Source organism: Arvicanthis niloticus, chromosome 18, assembly GCF_011762505.2.
Source record: "Arvicanthis niloticus isolate mArvNil1 chromosome 18, mArvNil1.pat.X, whole genome shotgun sequence".
In the NCBI taxonomy this organism is placed as follows: Eukaryota; Metazoa; Chordata; class Mammalia; order Rodentia; family Muridae; genus Arvicanthis; species Arvicanthis niloticus.
This window is the reverse complement of record NC_047675.1, coordinates 50,931,850-50,953,607: the sequence shown is the minus strand read 5'-3', so window position 1 is coordinate 50,953,607 and position 21,758 is coordinate 50,931,850. Positions and strand designations below refer to the sequence as shown.

Here is a 21,758-nt window from a genome sequence, read left to right as displayed (position 1 = left end):
CTCTCCTACAGCTTGAGGTAAACCAGATGCGACTACCACCGTGCAGGAGCTTAGTGGATGTGCAGAGGCCTTTCTTAGGCTAACTATTGTAGGCACAGCCTCTGGGCTGTTTTCCAGAATAGTTTCTGTGCAAATGCATTCCATGGATGCTCTATGGTCTGTTTCTTCCCTTCAAAAATACAGTCTTCATAAAGAATCATTCCCTCAGACACATGCCTGTCCGACACACGATGAGTATCTATCACTTCTATTGGAAATAGATTCTATGATAAGCTTCACTTTCCACACCCATGCTGAGAGCTACAGTCACTGTGTAAATTCCATTAAGCACACATTAAGACTCCAAGGGTGCATCTTTATTATACTGGAGAGTAGAAACACTCATCTAAATTCCACATTGTATGGTCACACCCTGAGTGGGTGGGCTTCTCTCCTAAAAGCATCCAGATGTCTGTAGGGGCAGAAGGCGTCTGAATCACTTAGACCTCTTTAGGTCTAAGTCGTCTTCATGTGCCCTATGCTCATTCAAAGCAGGCTTTGAGATGAGAGTGTATGACAAACCTGTTCCGTTTTATTAGTGTTCAACAGGACCAAAAAACAGAACCAAAACCTTCCCTAGCAGGGGACACAGCCTGACCACACAGTGAGAACAGACCCTTTTCCCCAGTGGACATGGAGGACCTGGGAAACTGCCTTCTGTGTGGCAGGATTATTCAGGAGGGTTTGGGCTGCTTCCCCTCAACACACTGGACTTGGGCATCAAAGTTGAGCAAAGCAGGGGCTAGGACAGGGCTCAGCAAGTAAAATACCTGCTGTGCAAGCACAAGGACCCACGTAAAAGGCCAGGTGTGCTGGTGTGCACTCTTCACCCCAGCAACGGGGAGGCTGAGACACAAAGGTCCCGAGGTTCACTGACCAACCAGTCTAGCCTGCATGGTCAGTTCCAGGCTAATGCTCTTTTCTCAAAAAACAAGATATACAGTACCTGAGGAATGGCATCCAAAGTTTACCTCTAGCCCCTCTGCACAGACACACATACACACATATACATACATACACACATATACAATCACACATATACATACACGCATACACATATACACACATATACATACATGCACACATACATACTTATACACACATGCACACACATATACACACATACACACATATACATACACATTCATATACACATGTACACACATACACACACACCCATACACACATGCACACACATAGACACATACACACATATGCATACATATATAAATACATGCACATACATATAGACACACATAACACACACACACATGCACACACATAGACACATACACACACAAATTAAAAATACACAAAACTAAACTTGAGCAGACCAGATTCCAATAGGACCTCTGAGGAAAGTCAGTCAGCAAATGAGAGCTATAGCATTAGACAGTGCCCGAACAATTTCCTTCCGTGAAGATTCAGAGTCTGGAGACAGTGACAGCAGACGGCCACCGGGACTCCCTGCAGACCACCAGGACTCCCTGCAGACCACCGGGACTCCTTTGTATAAGGAAGTACAAGCAGGAGCTGGAGAGATGGCTCAGTGGTTAAGAGCGCTCACTGTCCTTCCAGAGAACCCAAGTTGGGCACTTACATCAGGCAGCTCACAGTCACCCACAACCCCAGCTCCAGGGGATCTGACATGTTCTTCTGCCTTCTGTGGATACCCTCATGTGTGTGGCACACAGAGACATACAAATAAGAATAAATCTTTTTAAACATTTTTTTCTAAAAGAAGAAAGTGCGGATACTTTCCATGGGAAAGCTGGGGGGAGGAGCTGGGGACTCCTCCGTGGGAATGAGCTCCAAGACATCTGTGGCTAAGGATTCCGACTGGCAGGGTAAGGCAGACAGACCCAGGAGAACAGGACCAAGTGCCACCTGTCACCCGTATGTGCTCTGAGTCTTAAAAATGTGAACTTCCGAATGTAACACAAACAAACCTGTGTGACAATGAGACTCTGAGGGTGACCTTTTTCAAAGGCGAGGCTTCCTGGAGTCTGAATGTTGCCATCCCAACCAGCACTGCTGTGTTCTGTAGCCATGGTACCTGCAGCTTGCCGGGAGATGATGGCACTTAGGCTGGTGGGGCCTGCCCCTTGTGAGACACTGTGATATCCCCTGGATGGAGCAGAGTAAGAGCTATTTTTCTTTCTCATACTGGAGCTCTACCTTCTTAGGATCTGCCCCTGGCTTATGTCAGAGAGATGATACCCGACCCACTTTGTTATGAATAGTGTTCCCATAAATGTATGAATAGGGGAAGTAGCTGGTGGATAGAAAAACAAATGACCAGTATAGACAGACAGAAAGGCATTAAACTATTAATTAGGAAGGAAGGGATAGCAAGACAAATGTGTATGTACACACAGACATACACACACACACTCACACACACACACACACATATATATATGTAAGACAAATTACTGCTCTACACGGCCAGGCCTCTTGCCTGTTCTAGCCTGGATAGTTAGTCCTGGCTTACAATTAGCCTCTGGAAGACAGGAAAATTCTGTCTTTAACTGCCCTGATCCTGTTGAGGAATTAGATGGGCCTAGGTATGATGCAGGAATAGAGTATAAGTCCATTTCTAGAAATGAGAAGCCCTGCAGGGGGCAAAGTCTCTCAGCTGCCAAAGGACAACAGTGCATTTGTTAGTGAAGCCTGTGCTGGTGTGTGTGCCACCAGCACACCTTGCCATCCTATGGTGACTGTGACCACCCTGCTGCCCGTCTATCCCTCAGCCTTTGCCAGCAAATGACAGAGAGTCTCCATGGTGGAAGACTCCAGGAGGCCTGAGGTCTGTTTTCTCAGATGCACTGAGCTATAGCTAATTAATGGGGGAGTGCAGGTGCCCCAACCCTGGGCCCTGGGGCACAGAAAGTGATTCCACATTTTTCCAAAAGTACAGGAAGCAGGCAGATCAGAGGAACCAATTTCCTTCCCTGGGGCAGGTGAAGGAGGCTGGCAGCAGGCAGGGACATTAATTAACAGAAAAGGACCAGCAGGAAGGAACCTCTCACTGGCTACAGAGAAAAGCCCTCCCTTACCCACCTGCTTCCTCCATCGGGGGCCAAGGCCAGGCTGGAGGGCAGAGAGCTTGAACGCGTATTGGTTGAATGGTTTCTAAACCTATTTATGCCAATTGTACTTAAAATCTTAATTATATCACTTAAATATGTATCATACAACGCAGTGCAATGTTATTATGAAAAGAAAAGTTCTTATATACATTTCTTTTAACAGAAAGCCTTGGAAGGACAGAACAATATTGGAGAGACGCAGAGAGGAGCTGGAGCCTGGAGACTACTTTGCAAGTGTCTCTTAAGTGTTCTGTCCGCTTTAAAGACACCACAACTGCAAACTGGACGGTAGTTTGTAGGTAAGGCACATGCAAGAAGGGGCCCTCGAAAGCCACTCGGGAGACCCCTCGGAAGACCTTGATCTGTTTGCTACAGTGAGTGATTAGCAAGTGGATGTCAAGACTCGAGGGGCTTTGTTGCAGGTGGACAGAGTCCCACACAGGGGAATGGACACAACAGAGATGATTCAAGAGGACTCTGAGCAGATGGTGTTGAGACATTCCTACTCGCTGCTATCCTTCGGTCTACCCTGTGGTCCAAGCATAGTCTTCTGCACCTGCACCTGTACCTGCGCCTGCACCTGCACCTGCACCTGCACCTGCACCTGCACCTGCACCTGCACCTGCACCTGCACCTGCACCTGCACCTGCACCTGCACCTGCACCCAAAGCTCTCATTGCTGTGGCCAAAATCCATGTCACAATTAACTGGCAAGTGAAAGGACTCGGTTTAGCCATTGGGCTCAGACAAAATGGTGGCAAGAGAAAGGATTTGGTTTAGCCACTGGGCTCGGACATGGTTTCCCAGAAAGTGACAGGAGTGTAGAATTCCTAACAGAGATGTTGCTCCCATCTGATACTCAGGAATGTGGCCTGTTTTCTGAACTTCTACCAGCGTCAGCCTTTCGGCTCGACTTTCGGTTTCTCTAACCTACGTTTCCGAACTCTTCCACATCCATCCAACAAACTAGTTCCAAAGTTTTAAGAGCCACCGAATCAAGGTCATTCACCAATGCACTCCTGACTCCCTGTGTCAACTTTCTGTATTGTGACTTTTCAGTGCTCTCTCCTGTGGGGGATGTGGAGATGAACCTGGTAGAGGAAGAAATGGGAAGCTGGAGACACCAGAAACCCCTGTAGCACCTTGCAGAGTCCTGATCCACCGTTCACAGTGTATGATTTTACAGGTCTCCCGGTACACTGGTGACACAAAGGACCAGAGGCCAGGGCTGTGGCTGCTTCCCTGTCTTCACAGAAATCTCCATGGGGGATTGGACCCTCCCCTACATGCTCCTGGACAGGCTCCTGGACAGGCAAGTCAGATTTGGCTAAACAACACAGGTTGTGCCCCGATTTGCCTTTGAATACATAAACATACCATAATTGGCTGAAAGGCTATATATAAAGCACATGTAATAAACAATAAAGTTAGATGGCACTCTGATGCTGGTCTACAGTGTCTGAATCCTGAGTGTCTTTGTGGGCTCTGTCTCTACTTTCCTCCTACTTTCTGGTCCTTGTTCTCACAGTGACCAAAGCATCCATCATCCATCGTACGCAGTGTAAAGAGATGAGGGTTTGCTCGGGCTCACTGATAAGAGGGTCCAGTACATGGCTCCTTGGTTCCCTTTGCTTGGACAGAGCTGGATGGCCATGGAATTTGCAGGACAGATGGACCTTTCACCTTCTTACCTTGTGTCTTAGTTTCTTGTGTGTTGTTGTGATAAAAATACATTGGGAGAAGCAACTAAAGGGAGAAAGGATTTATTCTACACCACAAGTCAAGGCTCTAATAGTCTTTGACAATGAGGTGGTCACAGAGGCAGGGGCTTGTGTTAGGTGGACACATTGTAACCACAGTCAACAAACAAAGAAGGATGAATGCATGGAACCTATGGCTCAGCTCCCTTTCTCTGCTGGTACAAGACTCTAGTTGGTGGTTGGTACCTCTCGCTCCTATGGGCGAGGAGGACATGGTGGGAGTAGTGGGAGGCGGGTTAAGTCACACCGCACCTCTAATTAGGGAGCAGAGAACGAACAGGAAGTAGGGCCTGGCCACAATGCCTCAAAAAGTGTGTCCTCAGTGGCCTACTTCCTCAAGGCGGAAGGACACCCAAAGGTTCCACCCTTCCCAAACAGTGCCACCCACTGGGGACCAAATGTTCAAATCTGAGAGCCTGTAGGAAACATTCACTTGCAAAGCACAACAGTCAGGACGGAGAAAGCAAAACAAGAAGGGGCGAGAGACAACACGCCCCCAAAGGCCACCAGCTCCCCCTCCCAATGACCCAGGGTTAGGCTGCACCTCCTATAATTTCCCTAGCTTCTCAAAAATATTGTCACCAGCTAAGCTCCAAGCACTAACACATGAACTTTCAGAGGGATGTTTCTTGTCCAAATCATAACATTGTCCATTTTCCCTCAAGCCAGGACAACTCAAACAAACAAACAAAAACAAAGGAAAAACAAAAACAGGGTTTTCCCTGAGCTATTTCTCAAGGTTCCCATGTCTCCTAAAACTTTGATTAAATAAATTTGTCGCATCTTCCCCCCTGTCAACCTGTCTTCTGTGAGATATGATTCTGTGATGGCTGGGGAAGGGTACCCCTGACATTCTCGACGCCAGCCTCAGAAGAGACAAAGCTATGGTGTCTGCTTTGTCTTTACTGCTGGTTTCTTTGCTTGCAGAAAGCAGTAGCAATTTTCTGGTCGCTAAACGTACAGCATAGGATACCTCCGTGGTGCCAGCTTCTCTCTGGCTTATTTTAGCTTGCTTGATGGCAGTTTCTGGCTTGGAAAGGACACAGCTCAGAGGGAAATCAGAGGGAGTCATGCTGTCCAGGGAACTAGGCAGGAGGGGAGCTCATTAGAACAAGAAAGCAGTTGGCGTGGGCGGGCAGGCTACAGTCCGGGAAAGAAAGAATCCCAAAGGTATTGGGGTCAGAACAGTCAGCATAGACAGCGCCCCTTCAGTACAGGAGCCTGGAATGCTGGTCTCCCCAGCTTCTGCCTGACTCCTGTGCAAGGTCGGAACCATCTATAAACCAGGGCCAACACAGCGTAAGGCTTGGCAGAGAGCTCCCAGGACACTAGAAAGAAAGTGCTCTCGCAGTCTGTGCACACGCATGCCTCAGCTGCTGCTGACTTCCTCTGGAACAAAGCTTCAAGCAAAGGGTTTTGCCTTCATGGACTCAGCTGCAGAATGAAGGTAATGGCTCTGAGTAGCTCGGCAGGGACCCTCAGCCACAGGGCTGGTGTTCAGTCCCTGAACAATGTGCCTCCGAAATTCGTATCACTGTGTTGGCCAGATAAGCAAGGAAAGGCTTTGAAACCGTCTCCCCGTGGACCACTGTAAGAAGCCCACGATTTGTCATGGAAGATTTGGATTGAAAAGCAATTGCCTGCCCCCAGGGTGCCATGCTTCTATAGCAAAACCAGTGTGGGGTGGCCCAGCACAGCAGTCTTGCAAAGTCAAACATACCTGGAGCTGCAAAGCAAAGGAACATTTTGCCTCAAGATAAGCACATCATTCCTCAGACTTCAATAGCCCCCCGAAAAATAAGACAGGAAAGCAAAACCACCTTCACCAGGAGACCCCTAACCGGCACACCTCTGAGCCTCAGGGGTCTAAAGCCTTCCAGCAAACACAAGCAAGACTTTCCCTTTGGTAAACCTTTCTCTCCTTAGGCACATCTCTTGTCCACTGCTCAGTTCTCCTCCTGATAATGGGAGGAAACTGGATTAGCAAAAGCTGTTCTAGGTGCCATGGCCTCCAGACAGGCAGAGACACAGAGATCAGCACAGGCTAGGCTTTACCGCGTGCACAGAGTCTGCACCTAACACAGCATAGGCTGCTCTGCTCACACACACCTCACTGTAACAGGCTAAGCCCTCTGAAATAATGAGCCAAAGACATTCTTTTCTCTCCTGATTCTGCCGGGCCATGGTAACAGGAAAGGTCATGAATGCAACTGGAAACTTAGTTCTGATTATTCTCTCTTGACTTTTATAGCCGTTGTTATCTGTGTGTGTCTGTCTGAGTGTGTATGTGCAGGTATGTGTGTATGAGCTTGCATGCACGTTCATGCATGTGAGAAGGGTGTGCACGTGTGTATGTGTGTGCACAGGGAGACCATTCATATGTGTGCATGTGCATATGGAGGTCTGAGTCAACTTCAGGTGTTTCTTGTGAGTCAGGGTCTCTCACTGCCCCAAGGCTCACCAGTTAGGCAAACACAGCAAATCCCAGGGAGCCTCCTGTCTCCACCTCCTCAGTGCTGGGATTACAAGCCTGCACTCCCATGCCAGACCTATTATGTGGGTGTTGAGAATTGAACTAAGGTTCAATTGCACAGTGAGCACTTTACCCAGTGAGCCGTCCCCAGCCCATGTTGTTACTGGTATTATTTCAGCGAATAAGAAAATATGGCGTACCAGCAGCAGAGACAGAACCCAAGCAGAGAGACTCCAGGCTCAGACCTCCATGCTTGGCCTCTCCCACACTGAGCTCAGCCTTTCCTCCTCTGAACACTTCGAGTCCTGAGCCAAGTTCACCTGTTTCATGTACAGCCCTGATTTCAAGCAGGCAGACATTGCTTTAAACTCTTAGCCACTTCTGGAAAGTTATGTGCAATAATATTCATTCTTTTCTTTGCTGGAAAGCCGTGATTCAGAGTTATACAGCATCAGGTGACTACACCACAAGACAGAACACATCTCTCAACCCTCCCAGATTCTTTTTCCCAGCTACCTGGCAACAATACTGGTCTCTGGACCCGTCATTTTGCCCTTCCCCCAAAACATCTATTATTTTAAGATCCAAGACACTTGTGAATCCAAAGGGGACCCAGAGTGACACTTCTCATGGGGACATACATTCAAACATAGGAGGACCAGGGCTAGTCCTCAGACAGCATAGACACAGCAACCAGAAGTTAAGCTGAGCACAGGGCACAGGATCTGTAACGTAACAGTTCTTGTCCCACCCAGGGGCAGGATGCCCATGGACTGGCCAGGATGGGCAGGATGCCCATGGACTGGCCAGGGTGCTCTCCCCACCTTCCCTTACATCTTACTGAGTCTTGGCAAAAGGGAGGGGATACAATAAGGCCGAGAAGTCAAGGTGAGGGATGGGCAGCAGCTAGAGCCACCCTCTTCTCTAACAACATTAGAAGCTGAGAGAACGCCTGAAAGCCAACAAACAAGGAGCTTGGAAGGCTCAGAGGAAAGGAAGGCATGCATTCAGGGAAGCCCCTCTGGATGTAGGAGGGAGTAGAAAGGGGAAAGGGAGGGGCGAGGGAGCCTTCTCCACTGCTCAAGGTCAGCCTCTGATTTAAAAAAAGAAAAAAAAAGCAAACTCAGGTTCTAATAGAAATGCACATTTATCAGGTCAAATTTATCAGAATGTATCAGGCCAAACAACTGGGCTTTCTGCTCTTTGTTTTGTTTTGATTTCATGAAAACAGGAACCAGAAACATTAGTCATGGTCTGTTTTCTGTGAAAATGACATGTATACGTGCATTAGAATGTTTGAATTCATAAATGATACATTGTAACCTATAGGCTCCAGAGATACAATAAAATATATGATGCGAAATATATGGTCTGTATAACAACATATGTTGGATAAGATACATAGTGCATACTATATATATAACTCTATATTAACTTCCTCAGAATAATGGGGACACCTAAACTAGGGTTAAAAAGAAAGCTAACATGCCAAGCTTTTCCTTTTGTTCATCTACATTTTAAGCTTCCAAAAGTTATAAGCTATTTTGTTATCATACCCAAGAGTTATATTCATTTTAAGAACTTTGTGAGGGCCTATGGAAACACTCTGAGTTCTGTTTGTTCTTTTCCCCAAACTGCACAAGATGACAAAGCTGCACACACAGGACAAACCTCTTTCCATGGTTCTGCAGCACAGTGTGGTGAGGGAGCTGAGCGAGTGTTCCACTCATGGAGCACCTGCAAGGGGGACTTTTCCTCTTCAGGGCGGGGTGTTCGAGGACCAGCCAGGGCGGCTGTCTGGGCGGCCGCTCCCGTGCTGTGCACCTGCTTCTCGTCTTCTGAGTGTGGACCGCTGTCCACCTCTTGGAGCTGCAGGCTCTGCATTAGCAACCGACAAACCTCCAAGTCTGCCTTCCACACTCTCCCAAGCAGTGGGCACCTACAGCTAAGACAGAAGCAGGCAGGCATGGACATTAGCCCAGCGATGGCTCACGCTACCCATCAATGGTTACCCCCAACATCATTTTACAGAGAGAAAACTTATCAACCAGGGGACACAGAGGTACTAAACCTGTGTGTCTGTGTTCATGGTGACATTCATGTGGATCCTTCTTAGCTGCCTGGTCAGCAAGAATCTCACTTATGCTTCCAAGAAGAGCTACTCAATGTGGCATATCCTACCCTCTATTCCTGTTGGAGTCAACAAACCCACCCAGTTCTGCCCCAGGCTTCCGTAGGTGCTGTTCCACTACCCAGAATGTCACCCCTCATCCTACCAGCAGCAGGCGCACACACACATGCACACACGCATGCACACATATATACACCAACACATACATACATACATACACATACACACATATACAAACACCATGCATGCATACACACATACGAACACACACCAACACATACATGCACACATACACACCAGCATATATACACACATATATACATATATACCAACACATACTCTTTATTGCTCATCTTTAGCTCCTGCATCATTTTTTCCCCTTCGAATCTTTCTTTTTGCTCTCTTAATGTTCTAACAAAGGTACTTAAGAGTCTCTATTTCTGTCTAAGAAGTTCTCTAACCATATCCACAGATGTACCTTTAAATCTTTGAATATTAAACACTTTAAATATTAAAGAAAAACAAGTTTTATTTCATGACCCTTACACACTTGCTATCAGAATTGTCGATCTTTAATATTTCCCAGGCTGGCATGACTGACTTCCAGAATTTATAACTTTATCGTCCTGCAGACTTAATGTAGAGTCTTTGTTTTCTCTCCTGATCTCATCTTCAAACTGAAGATATTCACTAGTATGTTTTCCAGTTTGGGACCCAACACAGTCAAAGCTTCTCTGTGACCCCTGCACTCCAGGAGCCAGCGGGGATCATGGGACAAGCTGCAAGTCTCTTAAGGCTCCCAGGAAAAGAGGCCAACAACTTTCCTCATTATAACCTGTAGAATGTTGCAGTGATTGGTGAAATATGGCGGTCTCCTGTCTGAGTGAAAGTGGGAGTGGTCTTGAGCTGTCTCTAGAACACACTCACTGAAGACTAGGTGCCAGTTTCAGAGGTGTGAGCCATGTGGCAAATCACGTGTGTGGGTGTAAAATGGTAGTGTTCCTTGTGGACTATGTGATAATTTCAAGGGTTGAGTTTCCATGACACCTGCTCTTTGCATCTGTTTGTACTAAAGAGAGTTGTGGTTGGTTGTGTGGGGGGAGATGCCTGTTCTTCCTGCCTAGGAGAGTAATTGGGTCATTAACGAAAATTGCTTCACCAGTGACTCAGAGCCTCTGAGCCTTGTGAGGACGAGAATGATATTTTGAGCTGCAGTAGCTCAGAGGTCTGGATAGAGAGCTGGGCCCCAGCACTGTCATCACCTTCTCAAAAACTAAAGGAGGCCTACAGGACTAATGGAGCACAACCGTGGAGGACCGAGTGTGGTCATGCTTTGTTGGGGACAATGCTGGCATGCAGGGACTTGGGGAGGCATCCTGCCTCTCTACTGAAGTAGGAACACCCTGGACATAGTGGCTCATGGGTGTGACCCCAGGACTTGTAAGGCTGAGGCAGAAAGATTGCTATGAATTCAATGCCAGCCTTGACTATCCTGGGGCTGGAGTGAGACATTCTTTCCAAACAAAACAAAAAACAAAACCCTGGGAATCTGAGTTCTAACACAGACACCTGAAGTTTCAGCCCTTATTACCAACATATCCCTCCCGATTTACTCACTTTTAAGGGATTATCTCGTTCTCTAGGAACTTTGAAAATCTTCAGGTTCTTTTACAGACCCTCAGTGAAGAAAAACATCAGCCCCAAAGGACAAAGGTGATGCTTCTAATTCTCAACAGAAGCCACTGAAGCATGTGTCTGCATTCTTTCTATTCTCTGAGCAATTTAATCTCCAACAGAGAGAAAAAGTCACTATGTTTACATTTTATTCTTTGATTTACTTTATTTTTATTAATTAAAAATTTTTAAATTTATTTTTACGTGATTAGGTGTTTTGTCTGCATGTTTATCTGTGAGCCAAGTGTATGCCTGGTATCAGCAAAGGCTACAAAAGGGCATCCAATCCTCTGGACTAGAGTTACAGATGTTGTGAGCTGCCTCAGAAGTGCTGGGAATCGAACCTGGATCCTCTGCAAAAACAGCCAGTGCTCTTAACCGCTGAGCCATCTCTCCAGCCCTTTCACTTTCTGGGGAAGAAATTTAAGCTGATTTTATTTTGTGTGTATGTGTGCATGTGTAGAGGCTAAAGGTCAGTCTCTGGTCTCTTACTGAGCCAGGAGTTTGCCTCTCCAGTGCTGGGATTTCCAACATGCCCCAGCCTATGGGATGGTGCTGCTTACATTCAAGTGGGTCTTATAACCTCTGGAAAAACTCTCGAAGATGCACCCAGAGGGTGTTTTGTAATCTCCTAGTCACTTTGAAATCCAACCAAACTGACAAGATGAAGCTCCGTTGTCCACAGCACCGGATGGTGCCACGGGTGTAACACGTCATTCTGCCACTTAGTTCCTAAACAACCTCACAATTAGGACTTCACTGTAGAGGCTTCAAAACATACTTTGAACTCTGCCATTCCTACAATTGAACACCTAGTGCCTATCCTTTCTCTGGAATCTGGGCCACACTAATTGTGAGCAAACCAAAGTGGTTGCGTTGGACCAAGCTGATCTCTTACCATGCAGCTGAAGGAGTCTGGGCATCTCAGAAACCACACATCAGAACGACTTGCTTTCTTTTCTTGCTATGGAAAGCCGGCCTGCCGTGGATTGCATACGCTCTCCCAAAGCTGCAGATTATCAACAACTCACAGACGCAGGTATCCTAGCTCCCTATCTGTTATTGTGATAAAACACTGGGCAGTTGCAATGTATGGGAGTAAAGTATTAATTTAGCTTACAACTGAATGAACACCCACCCGGAGAGACTGGCAAAGTATCCATCCTAATAAAGGTTAACAAAAGGGAAGCCTTCCTCATGGTAATTGCTATGGAATTGGTTACATTAAAAATTAAAAGTCTCACGGTGAACATGGAAAGGCTGTTCTGTCTGGCTTCTCGGCTGCTCAAGACCAAACGAACCAAACACAAATTTCAAATTATCTGTACAATGTCTAAGGGGGACAAGCTTTCTAAGCAGCTCGGAAGGACAAAACAAATATCTAGATGTATTTGGATATATACGTATACATATATTGAAGTTTGAACATATATACAATCAAGGTACCAGAAAATCTGGTGTCTGCAGAGGGTACACCGCCCCACAGACAACGATGTCTAGCTGCTGAGCTAAGGCGGGAGAAGCAAAGACCGCTCTCATAGAGATGCTAATGTCAGTCATAACTGCTGAGGGCCACACCCCAATGACCACTGCACTGGGGATTAAGGATCAATGTTTTAATTGAGACAGAGAGTAGATATCCAGGCTGTGGCAGGTTATTTAAACAGTCTGCAATCTGATGGAGAAGGAGCAAGAAAAAAGGGAAGTGGATGAGGGAAAAGAAGGAGAGGATGCCAGGGGAGAGGAAGAAGCAGAAGAGGCCATGAACACAGATCACTTTTTTTGTTTTGTTTTGTTTTGTTTTGTTTTTTTTGTTTTTCGAGACAGGGTTTCTCTGTGTAGCCCTGGCTGTCCTGGAACTCACTCTGTAGACCAGGCTGGCCTCGAATTCAGAAATCCGCCTGCCTCTGCCTTCCAAGTGCTGGGATTAAAGGCGTGCGCCACCACTTCCTGGCCACAGATCACTTTATAATGTCACATGGGAAATCCTGTTAGGATCCTTTTCTGACCTGTATAGTTCAAGGTGGCAGTGTGTGATGTCACGGTTGGTACCAGTGCTACAGACTGTGCTGGCAATGATTAGGTTGTGGGTCAATGGTCACTGTGTTCCAGTATCTACAGGGTTGGTTCTCAGGCACAGAGATCTAACAGGCATATGTCTGACACTCAATAGGCTCAGGCAGGTACATCTGGCACACACTCAAGAACCCCTTGGTGTTTCAGACTAGCTCCACTCCTGATACTGAAGAACTAGGAATTCTGCTGAGGTTCAAAGCGATCTTCCATACCCGAGGCAAAGGCAGCCCGGTGCCCTCACCCTTCTGGGTTATGAGAAAGGATTGTTGGAGCTTCCATCCACTGCCGCTAGAAAACTGTCTCAAACTGCAAGATGGCCATGAACTGAGTCTACTTACACAGAATTGTGGGGTGCCCATTACACGTGCATAGGAGAGAACAGATTGAACCTCCTCAGGTAAAGGGAAGTATCGGGTTGCCAAGCACTGTGGGTGGAGGATGGCACCATCACCCTATGACCCGGCAGGTCTCAGCTGCAGGAGAAGCCACTGTGACCGGGCATTGCTGTGGCTACAGGCTGAGAAGAAATCTGTGACCTACCGGAGCCCAGGGCAGACCCAGAACTGTACTGAGGAATTGTGTGCAGACATCTCTATCTATCCAGGCACACAGAGTATCATAACAGCTGAAATCTAAATTGAAGTCTAAAAATAGCACAATAAAATTACTTCCTTCCTTCACTCCACAGAGAGCAAGTGGGCTGACACTCACAGCTGCAGGGCATGGCTGACTTCCGGAGTTCCTGTGGACAGAACAGTTACACAACTGCCCCATCTTGCGAACACATCGCCCATCCCAGAAAATGGGGGAGCCAGAGCAATTACCCAGTTGCTAGAAACCGATCATGGACATTTGATTATAGTTATTAATGGGAAGAACGGGAGACGGACCTCTGAGCAACAAGCTAGCGCTAAGTGAATGTGTATGAGATTCCTGGAGGGGGATTAATTTCTGTTTGCTTTTCATCTCTCAGCTACCATCTGAATGTGACATCAAGTCTAAGCATGGCCTGTCACAGCCTTATCAGTATTCAGTGCCTTGCATGCTGGTCACATTATCTCTGCTGGATGTACCAAACGAGGGGTCTCTGCTGTGGAATCGTTTTTCTCTGATTCTAATGCTGGACCGGAGGAGCTAGTGACTGACTTTTCAGTCGAGAAACGTACCTTGGAGTGTCAGAAAGACATTCTTCAAGCAAATATTTGCCTCCCTGTGTGTTTCCCACTGGCGTTGAGCACACAGTTCCTAATCTGGAGGGCACACGGACCACCATCAAGCTCCCGACCCCATCAGAGGACGCTGGGCTTTCTCTGCATCTCAGCTATGAGATCTCAAGCTCCTCAGAGGCCAGGTCCCATTGTCCTTTTGCCTGTGGCGGTCTCTCAGCCTCTATGCGTGGTTAACTGAGGCACATGCAGTGCCAGAGAGCACAGTGCTGGGCCATGCTTTGTTCTGCTCTAAGCCCTTCTAGGGGTTTTATCTCCACGCTGTAGAGATAGTCCTGAAGTATGTCCTTCTCTAAAGTTGGCAGATGGAAGGCCCCCAGAGCCCATCAAGCCACACTGGAAAGATGATTATTAAGTCATGCAATCTCTCTACCTTCCCATGAGAAGCAGGGTGCTCCCCACATTGGATTGTGAGGTCCAGTGGGGAGGGAGATGTCTAATCAAATACAGCCAAATCAATAACAGCAGGGGGATCACCTGACTGGGCTTAATATTTTCAGGGGTCAGCGGGTCAAAGCCCAAAAACCAATAGTATAAGAACTGCCAAGAAGCCAAGATATATGGGACATTCCATGCACCCCCTTTGAAATCAGCATTGTCTTTCTGGGGATTAGACTATCAGGACATCAGTCCGCTGACTGTCAGAAGAGTTCAGACTAAAGGAGTTTCAGACGAGAACCAGGTTCCAGGCTTCTGTGTGAAAGTCCACCAGGTGTTTCCACTGCTACCTGGATGTCACACGTGGCCAAGCATGACCATGAGTATGACTCAACATGTTGCAAGTTATTAAAAATACAAGGGGATTATGATAGAAATTTTTGGCAGGGTCTTCCATAGTGAACTTTGTAGATGAACGTGTTATATCACAAAGTCGAAAGACTGACCCCTCTTGGATGATGAAACCTACATGGGACCACGTTTACTCTCAGACTGTTCACCTAAAGCTGACTAGCCCCTTCCTCTTATTGACTCAGTCACTTAGAGATGACAGGGTCAGGCAAACGCCAGGGCAGCTTGCCCTTCTGACAAGCAGGAGGAGGAGATACCCTTCAAAACCCATCTCTCCTTCATACTCCAGTGAGCCACACAAATGAACACACCTGTGTCACAGCAGCCTCGGGGGCCACTTCTGTCTGGTAACTGCCAGCACCGGCAAACACCATTGTCAGAACAAGAGCAGTTCCACTGAGAGCAGCGATGGAGAAATCCACACAAGAGTCAATTAAGACAGGTGAGAGCCGGCTGAATACATCCTACAGCCCGCACCAGCGGGATGCGGCCCCTCTGGGAAAAACCACGGCACTGCTTACGGTCTCATTTACAGAACAATAAAGGAAATAACCCACCCAGATGGTCTGTGTAGTTGTCACAAGTCATCTCTTCGAGATTCTCACCTTAGGCTTCATCCAGGAAATAATTATATGATTTCCATTGGAAACTTAACACATTTAATTACACTTATGTGTGTATGTGTGTGTGCTTGCACATGCTCATACGAAGGTGTGCAACATTTTACATGTTGAAGTCAGAGGACAACTTGAAGAAACCAGTTCTCTCCTTCTACCACGTGGGTCCCAAAGGTCAGACTCAGGTCATCAGGCTTTGTAGGACAAGCCATCTCAATGATCTGGGGATTTTTTTTTTTTTTTTTTTTTTGCATAGCTAAGAGAGTGGAGAAACAGCACAGTGGTTGAAGTGCTTGCTGCACACCTGTGGGGACCAGAGTTCAGATCCCCAGCACCCACATGAAAAGCCAAGTATTCGAATACATGCCTGTGCTCCCGAACATAGAGCATAGCTGAGTTTGGGATGCATGGAAGCTAAGGAGTTCTCCTTTGGGGCTTGAGGGGGGATCTCGCACTACATGCTGGTATGGGGTTGAGCTATAATAGCCCAGAGCCTGGTGGCTTTGAACATGGGACTCATCTCTCATCACAGATGCTCTCATCACACACAGCTGCAGGCAGTAGGGACAGGCAGGAGGGACAGGCAGGGGAAAGTGGAAGCAGACTGACTCAGAACCCTGTGGGTAATACTATATCCACTGTGTGCTTGCCATGGCTGTGGTTCACTAGTGAAGCAGAGAAGAGTCACTGATAGTCTTGGAAGTGCCTGTCTTCTAGAGTGAGGGTCTGAGAACCTCCCCCCACCCCAGCAGCAGAGACATTAGAACCCATCTGTCTGGAGGTCACGGGTTCATGGCACATTGTCAAATTAAACTATCAGGCAATCTCAACATGCCCTGGAATCATTAAAAACTCTTCTTGTTTCATTAAAGACAAATTGTATCTCTGCCACTGATATATTGACTGAACCTTAATGGCTCTTTAAGATTTTTTCAATTCACGGCCAAATGCATCAAAAAGATTTTTGCCTCGAGTAGTTAAACTCACCTGAGGTTGGACACTCCCTGGTAATTAATAATTGTCTTCTTGTGTGTGTGCCTTTTCTTGAGATAGTGTCTCGTATAGCCCAGGCTAGCCTTACACTCGCTATGCTCAATATGTAGCTAAGGCTGACTTTGAACTCCTAATTCTTTAGCCTTCACCTTGTAAGTGCTAAGATGACTATACTCAGGAACGGTTGTCTTTAAACGTGTGAAAGCCACCCTGGAATGCGAAGGCTCAGGGTGAAGTGGCTTTTGGACGCGTCCTCAGGTGTGACTCGGCTTTATCACCTTGATTCACCTGAGCTGAACTTCACAAGAACCTTGTGAGATTGGCCCACCCACATCTTCTCCCAGAAGCTGCCCGTTCCTAGGAAGGTCTAAGGGTCAGCAGTCGCTGTGGCAGACACTGTTGCTGTAGCTGCCTGAAAGCTGTCGTGCTCTTGTGAGGAACCCCCACTTACCTACCTATCATCCCAGTAAGCTCATCACTACACCAGGTTGGACTTGAGGCCCTAGCTGGGTGAATGGGCATTTGTTCAGACTTCCCTGGGGAAAAGCCATGTAACGTAGGCTATCTCCAAAAACAGCTTCACGTCCGTGTAATGATTACAAGTCAAGGACAAGAAAAGTGACAGCAGTAATCGGCCCCCCTCCTCGAAAGGACTCACTCTGGCTGACACCATGTCGCACAGTGGTCCTCCTGGCACAATGCCCAGGGTTACTTCAGGCCTCTGCTCCTTTATCTACTATCTTCTCTGGGTGACATTTCCACTGTCTCTGGGAACTATCGAAAGAGAGGTAGCATAGGGACCTGTGGCGACCGCAGATGCTCTTGGCCGTCTACAAAGGATCACTATGCAGAGATGCAGAGCTCAGAAGACACAAACAGCTGATTCCTGGGCTGGGGACCCACAAGGTCAGGACTCTCCTGCTCACAAGCTCCAGTGCCAGGTGTGTGGCCGGCCGGCCGGCCGTGAAGGCAGCAGGTGACTCTAGGATCTCAGCCAGCAGTTGCTACATGTGGGAACCACTGCTGGCTCTCCTTCTCCACCAGAGCCACTGACAAGGACTCAATTACCACGTGTCTTTTCCTTGGGGGGGTGGGGGGAGCTGTCGGCATCTGGCCAGAAGGCAGGCAACAGAAAGAGCAGGCTGTTTACATAATGGAGGCTGAGAACTTGCCATGACCTTGAGACTCACTAGGAAGGCAAGAGAGTCAGTCTCTCTTGCTTTTAGAAAATAAGAGATTGAGGGTTTTGTTTTTTTTTAACATGAGATTGTGTGAGTGTTCTTGTATGTGCATATGTATGTGTGTACATGGAGAGGCCAAAGGAAACCTCAGGTGCTGGCCACCTTATTTTCTAAGATGGGGTCTGTTAGCATTTCTTCTAGGCTCCGCCTCACAGTTACCTGGCAACAGCCAGGTATGCCTGACTCACTATAAAAGGGGCTGCTTGCCTTCTCTCTCTCTCTCTCTCTCTCTCTCTCTCTCTCTCTCTCTCTCTCTCTCTCCCCCCCCTCCCCACGCCCTAAATAAACTCTATTCTATACTATACCATCCTGTAGCTGGTACCTCAGGAGGAAGGGATGCCTCACCATGGGCCCGTGGAGGTCACTCCTTCCCCCCACACCAAACATTCCTGGCTCTTTCTTTCTTTTTATAAAACACAACAGGATCTCTCCTTGATTTGAAACTTGAAAAGTGGGCAGGGCCAGTGAGCCCCATAAATCCTCATGTCTGTACCTTCCCAGGGTTGGGATTAAAGCCTGTACCCCCACATCTGGGGTTTAAAATGTGGGTTCTGGGGGCTGGATTCGGGTCCTTGTGTTTGTATATCAAGCACTTCGCTGGCTGAGCCAGCGCCCGTCTCTCAAAGCAGATCTTTTTCATCCCATCATATTTTTTGTGGTTTTATACTGCTACTGATGAATAATAGGTCTCATTTATCCAGTCATTATTGCATATAAGAAGCATCCTTTATCTTCTTCTGCAATTGTCTCATTTTTATGATAGAAAAAGGGGACTTGGAGAGATTTATCGTGTGGTGAACAGCCGCAGCTCGGAAGGGATCACACTCAGATCTAGACAGTCTTATTCCTGAGCCCAGACTTTAAACTTGTGAACCCTCTACCCAGGTCTCACAGCAACCAGGAGAGATGGTCCACGAGGCTTCCTCAGAAGCCCATCCGTGAGTGACACCTCCACCCTGACTTCGGATTTGAGGGTGCACGTTGCAGTCACCAAATTCAAGAATGGAAGCAGACACAGTATAGCTATGCTTGGAGGTTTTCTTACCTGTGTTAGAGACAGGGCCTTAAGATGACCTGTGATAAAGGCCTCAATAGAAATGAGACCCTCAGGGTAATGCCTGTGGTTGGTGTTTTATTTTAGTTTGTAATACTGAGAAGATCAGGGTGGACTCTGCTTGTCACCTGTGATGATTTGGTAAGGAGGGACTGGTGGCTTCTGAGACAATCTATCAAGAGAGCTGAAATTTTTTGCCAGAGCTCAGAGCTCTCTTTCTGAATTGTCCTGACTCTTGCCACCAGGGAGCAGGCAGCTTGCTGGGGAACACTTGCTTGTGGCAGTGATGACTCAGGGAGCCTTGGGTGTACTACCAGGTTCTATTACTCCTATTCTGCTGACTTCTCCCACCCCTGGCTCCCGGTTTGAAGGCAGATAGTTGGTGTGAGTAGGCTGAGAGGTGTGTCCAGGAGCCTTGGGAGACACTCAATGGCTTTCTCTGGCCTTGCTCAGCTCTGGGAAGTTAGCTGAGTAACCTACCTGTCTGCCATTGCCTATGAGGGTATTCTCCCCAAAACCTCCAGATAATTAGTAGGTAAACATTAGAGTTTGTTGTTGTTGTTGTTGTTGTTTTTTAAGAACCAGATCTCCTTTAGAAAAAGGTTATCAAGCTCTTAATTTCAAAATAAATTGGAGATAAGACACCTGAGTTCCTGAGTGTTCCTTTCCACGATGGGCCAGGATCCCTCCGAGCACCCTCACATCCAAAGACGAAGCCAACTTAGGCCTTTTCTGCTTTGATTGTGAACGTCTGACTCACCCTCAAGCAAACACTTGAGAACTGAAGGAGAACTCAAGGACACACAAATAAACCAGCAGCCACGAAACTGCATTGATAATTCTCAGCAATGGCTTTAGATTCAAGTCCAGGAAAACAGCCCCCAGAGAGCCAAGAGAGTGCAGAAAGATAAAGGATGTTCCCCTCCAACCAGGCACACAATGGGCTCTGTGGGTGTACACAAACCCCGTGTTTGCATCCTACGTGGGGGTAGGTGAGGCTTGGCTCCTGTCAGTCTGAGGCGCTGGTTTTCCACTGGACAATAAGGATTTTCTCCTCTGCAGTGGTTACAGGCATAAGACAGGAGATGGTTGTAATGCATGTACTTCATCTACAAAGGAGTGAGGGATAGAGAAGGAGTGAGAGAGAAGGAAGGAAAAGGAGGGAGAGAGGGATAGGGAAGGAAAAAAGATGGGGAGAGGGAAGAGGAGGAGAGAGGGGTAGGGGTAGAGAGAGAGAGAGAGCAGAGAGATGGAGGGAGGGAGGGAAGGAGGAGGCTTCTGTGTCAATCACTGGATTTGTTTTGTTTTATTTTATTTTATTTTATTATTTTTGTTTGTTTGTTTGTTTGGTGTGTATGTCTCCCTGGCTGGGAACTCACCAATTAGTCTAGGCTGGCTGGCCAGTGACCCCCAGGGATCCCACCTGTCTCTGCCTGCCTAGTCCCAAGTGCGCACCATCACGGCTGGCTCACTTATTCAGCCTGTAGTCTAAGGATCAAACACAGGTCCTCATGGGTCCAAAGCCAGCACTTTACCAACTGAGCTGTCTTTCTTGCACCATAGTAAAAACCTCTGAGCCGAGAAAAGTTGTGGTGAACACCTGCAATCTCAGCCTTGGGAGCCTGAAGTGAGAGGGCCTGAGTTCAAGGCATGGCACACGTAGGGCACAGAAAGACACTCTCAACAAAAACAAACAAACAAAAACCCACAGGCAAAAAGTAGGAATTCTTTAATATTTCCTCTGACTCACTCAGAAGACTAAGGGAAAATATGTGGGAATTGAGAAGATGGGAATTAAAGCCAAATTCAGCCCTGAGGGGAAAGAGCTAAATGCCTCAGTAACAGCCTAAAGGGGACAGTGAGTGGGCGAGTCTCCTCGGAGCGGCTTTGTTGTGGTTTTTAATATTCTACTGTGTGTCATAAAGATGGGATGCCAAGGCAAATGGGTCTGGACATATCTATATATCTATATATCTATATATCTATATATTGATATAAAAGAATCAACCCATATAAAAGAAGAGTAAATAAAAAAATAGAGGGAGAGATGGTCAATCCTTCCTGAGGGCTGGTAGGTCATAGGTGCAGGACTACAGTTGGGGAGGTGTCTGTCTTTCTGTCAGTACTTATGCTCCAGGAGTCCTAAGATGATCTTCTCTTCCTCTCTGCCTTTCTCTGTTTCTACTCCCTCAACTCCCCTCCCCACACCTAAATAAACTCTATTCTATACTATATCCATCATAAGGCTGGTACCTCCTGGGAAAGAGATGCCTCAGTGTGGACCCCCAGAGGTCTGTCCAGGTTAGTCTAAGATGACTGTAAGTCGCACCTCAGGTGGCCTGCATGCCCGAAAAAGAGGGTATCAGTAATAAGATGGAGAGAGGTGTGTCAGAACACCCCTGCCAGTACACAGAAGGAACGCCAGACTCAGATCCAAGCCCCTGAGCTTCCTGACACCCAATGCACAATGACCAGCTCTGACAGGGCTTTCCCCGAATCTAGGGGCAGCAAGATTGAGTTGGTAGGTGGAAGGACTTGGCTTGCAACCTGAGGCTAATCCCGTACCTCAGCATCCTGAAGGGAGAGGCCTTGG

General features: G+C 47.3%; 1 protein-coding gene across 2 annotated transcripts in view; it reads right to left on the bottom strand.

Moving 5' to 3' along the window:
- Window positions 1–21,758, bottom strand: part of Disc1 (DISC1 scaffold protein) — a 215,724-nt gene that overhangs the window by 22,401 nt on the left and 171,565 nt on the right. For both annotated transcript variants that reach the window (XM_034522637.2, XM_076916049.1), the window contains exon 11: window positions 9,036–9,309. In XM_034522637.2, the coding sequence (XP_034378528.2) occupies window positions 9,036–9,309 (274 nt within the window). The remainder of the gene's footprint in view (window positions 1–9,035; window positions 9,310–21,758) is intronic.